A 3,851-nucleotide genomic window follows, 5' to 3' on the forward strand; every position below is an offset into this window, starting at 1 on the left:
CCTCAGATGGAGACGGGCGTGATCTTCTATGAGTTCGAGGACACTTACGTCTACGAGGATCCGGTACATCACAGTTACTTCATCATGGGATTGGAGCCTCGTATTAGACGATATGCATTACCTAATCGAGCCTTTCAACATCCTCTGTCTAGCCCGCATTTTGACCCTGATGCTCCTTACGACTTTCCCTTATCCTGGTTACATCCTGACGCATCTGTACATCCTTTTCCTGATGATCCCGAGCACCCTATACCAGCTCAACCTTTGAATGAGGTGGAACCTGAGCCTATCATTCCTGATGAGCCCGAGTTAGCTGGTGACTACGCACCTGTGATACCACCAGAGTGGGACTTTCCTCCTGAGCCGATCCCTGACTTTCCACAGCCTGATGAGCCGGCACTACCGGACGGTGGGGTAGCCCCTATATACGCGAACGGACCTGTGCTCGCGAATGGTTTTGTACATAGTGACAGCAGTGTTTTCGGTGGATCTGAGGGTATAGTTGTAGCTGCGGATGATGAGGAGGAGGAGGATCCTGAGATAGAGATAGAGCAGGATGAGGAGATGGACGAGCCTCACGGCGATTCTCCGAACGGCCACGAGTAGATATAGTTTGACTGCGGAAGGGGCATTCTTTTGATGACACTCTAGTCTAACATTATCTGATAGTTAGTCTCTCACTTGTGTTAGTACACCCGAGAGCTAGGAGCTATATAGTGGTTAGGCTAGCCTGGGTGCCAGTTTAGCGGCTTTTGTATGGGCCAGGCCCTGGGAGTGTCGTGTAAATATTAGCTACGTAGGATGACGAGGATGTAAACTGACTTGATCTTGTGTAAACGCTACATGTTTTGTTATAGTGTACATGATGTATATTATCAGCTGTGTTTCTATGTTTCTTTATGCCACTTTTCTATTATTCTCATTATATGCTTGTTTATTTTACCTGAACGTCCGCAACAAATAAAAAATAAATTACTCGTAAAAATTGGCATCGCTCTAACAAGGAACAGGCTCAAATATTAAATAATAGATAACAATTAGGAAGGATAAGTTAGTAACACTTAGCTTCTTGTATGACCATGGCATACTGGGAGTTGGGTCGTTACAAGTTGGTATCAGAGCAGTTCGTTCCCAATAGAGCCTGGGGAGTGGACTAACTATGCTTCATTGCATACTCTGTTGTGTGTCTCATGCTTATAGGATATCAATGTGATATGTGTTGCATGATTGTCTCTGTGTTTTCATTCTGGGATTGTTCACACTTGACTTGAAGTGTTAAGACTGATCACCTTAATAATGATTGTTTGGTGTGAACAGGACCACGATGGGTTCACGGAGACGAGGCGTACGGGAAGGAATTCCTAATGTTAACTACGAGAGGGAACAGGAGACGTTTATGACTACCATGAACGCTGTGGCTGAGGTAGTGCGTGAGGCTGCAGTAGCAGCGGCTAGGGTTGTTGATCGTCTTGGAGTGAGAAACAGGAATGAGAATAAGCATGGGGAAGATAGTGGAAATAATGAGAATAACTTAGGGCATCTCGAAAGACCTATGACCCTTGCGACTTTTCTGAAGGTAAAACCGCCTAAGTTTAAAGGTACACTTGTTGCAACTGATGCTGACAATTGGTTTTGAGCTATCGAACGATCACTGCGAGCACAGCATGTTCCGGAAGGCCAACACGTGGAGTTCGCTACTTATATGCTGGAAGGAGAAGCTGAGCATTGGTGGCAGGGGATACAGCGACTGTTGCAACAAGATGAAGGCGATATTCCTTGGAATACTTTTAAGGACGAATTTTATAAGAAGTATTTTCCGAGGGCAGCTCGTGATGCTAAGGAGATGGAACTTATGCAGCTGAAATAGGGTAATACAACTATTGCAGAATATGCCCGTAAGTTTGATGACTTGTGCTGTTTCTCCAAGATCTGCCAAGGGAATCATACTGACTTTGAAGAATGGAAGTGTTTGAAGTTCGAAGGGGGCCTTCGTGAGGATCTGATGAGTTTAGTAGTCCCATTGGAGATACGAATTTTTGCTGAGCTGGTTAATAAGTGCAAGTTAGTGGAAGAATGTGCTAAGAAGGTAATTGCCTCTAAAGCAAGTCGTCAAGGATTTCCACCAAGGAACTATAGTTACAATTGGCAACCACGAAAGACAAACTTCAAGACCCCTGGTGTGCCACAGCGAAGGAACCCACAAGCTGGTAACGCTCCTGCTCGCCCTACGGGTGGAAACGGAGGTAGACCAAGGCAGGATAATGGTAAACGACCTCAACAGGCACAAGTGAATATCGCATGTAGGCAGTGTGGAAAGGATCATGGTACCAGGCCTTGCCAAATCAGAACATTTACTTGTTACAATTGTGGGGAACCGGGACACTTGGCGAGGAGTTGCCCAAAAGGACTTTCTCAAAATCCAATACGAACCCAGCAACAAGGTCGAGTGTTTGCCATGACTGCTGATGATGCTATGCAATCAGACGCCCTGATCCAAGGTCAGTGTATTGTCAAAGATCGATTTCTAATTGTACTGTATGACTCGGGTGCATCGCATTCCTTTGTTTCTTTAACTGTTGCTCGTGAGTTGGGACTAGATTTCTTTGAGTTGAACTTTGATCTAATTGTCCATACACCTGCGTCCCAAAATGCTTTGACTGGTTTAGTGTGCCTGCAAGTACCGTTCACTATTAGGAACATAACTTTTATACATGATCTAATCTGTTTGCCTCTATGTGGTTTAGAAGTTATTCTAGGATTAGATTTGTTGTCCAAGTATCATGTTTTCCTTGATTTCTTTGAAAGAACTGCTGTTATTCCGTCTGATAGTTTAGATATTAAACCATTTCTTTCTCATACTTTATATCTGAATTCTGTAAGAGTTGCATTAGACGGGAGTGATTGTGAGGGGTACGTTCTGTTAGCGGCTAGCTCGAATGATAGTGAACTAAGCCTAGAACAAATCCAAGTGGTAAAGGAATTTCCTGATGTTTTCCCGGACGACATACCTGAGTTTCCTCCTCAGCGAGAGATAGAATTTAGCATTGAACTTGTACTTGGAACTAGACCGATTTCCATAGCACCGTACCGGATGTCACCGTTGGAACTTGCAGAGTTGAAGAAGCAGTTGGATGAGCTACTTGGAAAGAAATTTATTCGTCCCAGCGCATCACCTTAGGGAGTTCCGGTATTGCTAGTAAAGAAGAAGGATGGTGGAATGAGACTTTGCGTAGATTACCGACAGTTAAATAAAGTCACTATCAAGAACAAGTATCCACTTCCACGAATAGATGATTTGATGGACCAGTTAAAAGGTGCAACTATGTTTTCGAAGATTGATTTACGATCGGGCTATCACCAGATTCGAGTGAAAGAATCAGATATACCGAAGACTGCATTTAGAACTCGATATGGTCACTATGAGTATACGGTTATGTCGTTTGGACTAACTAATGCTCCTGTGATTTTCATGGATTACATGAATCGTATTTTCCGTCCGTACCTTGATCAGTTCGTAGTAGTCTTCATAGACGACATTCTCATCTATTCGAAGACAGAAAAAGAGCATGAAGAGCATCTAAGGACGGTATTGCAGATACTAAGGACTCGAAAGTTATATACTAAACTATCAAAGTGCGAGTTCTGGACAGAGAAGGTGGCATTTTTTGGACATGTTATATTGCAGGGAGGAATTGCGGTGGATCCTTCAAAAATTGAAGCAGTAGTGGCGTGGGAACCACCTACGACCGTTACAGAAGTTCGGAGTTTTCTCGGACTTGCTGGATATTACCGGAGGTTTATTAAAGGATTTTCACAGATAGCCTTACCTCTGACTTACCTTACACGAAAGG

The 3,851-nt window shown here is 43.8% G+C and overlaps 1 protein-coding gene across 1 annotated transcript; it reads left to right on the forward strand.

The window, feature by feature from the left end:
* The first annotated feature begins 1,324 nt into the window (after positions 1-1,324).
* Positions 1,325-3,178, forward strand: LOC130966580 (uncharacterized). The gene is made up of 3 exons (XM_057891393.1): positions 1,325-1,576; positions 1,664-1,829; positions 1,887-3,178. The coding sequence occupies exons 1-3, from the start codon at positions 1,325-1,327 to the stop codon at positions 3,176-3,178; spliced, it is 1,710 nt and encodes a 569-aa protein (XP_057747376.1).
* The last annotated feature ends 673 nt before the right edge of the window (positions 3,179-3,851 follow it).

The sequence above is a fragment of the Arachis stenosperma genome, chromosome 3 (genome assembly GCF_014773155.1).
Source record: "Arachis stenosperma cultivar V10309 chromosome 3, arast.V10309.gnm1.PFL2, whole genome shotgun sequence".
Lineage (NCBI taxonomy): Eukaryota > Viridiplantae > Streptophyta > Magnoliopsida > Fabales > Fabaceae > Arachis > Arachis stenosperma.

What these genes read in the sequence shown, in the direction of transcription:
- LOC130966580 (XM_057891393.1), top strand. Translation starts at nt 1,325, where the DNA reads ATGGGTTCACGGAGACGAGGCGTACGGGAAGGAATTCCTAATGTTAAC. An exon ending in CCCTTGCGACTTTTCTGAAG is followed by an intron (nt 1,577 to 1,663) that starts GTAAAACCGCCT and finishes CTGCGAGCACAG; the next exon opens with CATGTTCCGGAAGGCCAACA. An exon ending in GTATTTTCCGAGGGCAGCTC is followed by an intron (nt 1,830 to 1,886) that starts GTGATGCTAAGG and finishes CAACTATTGCAG; the next exon opens with AATATGCCCGTAAGTTTGAT.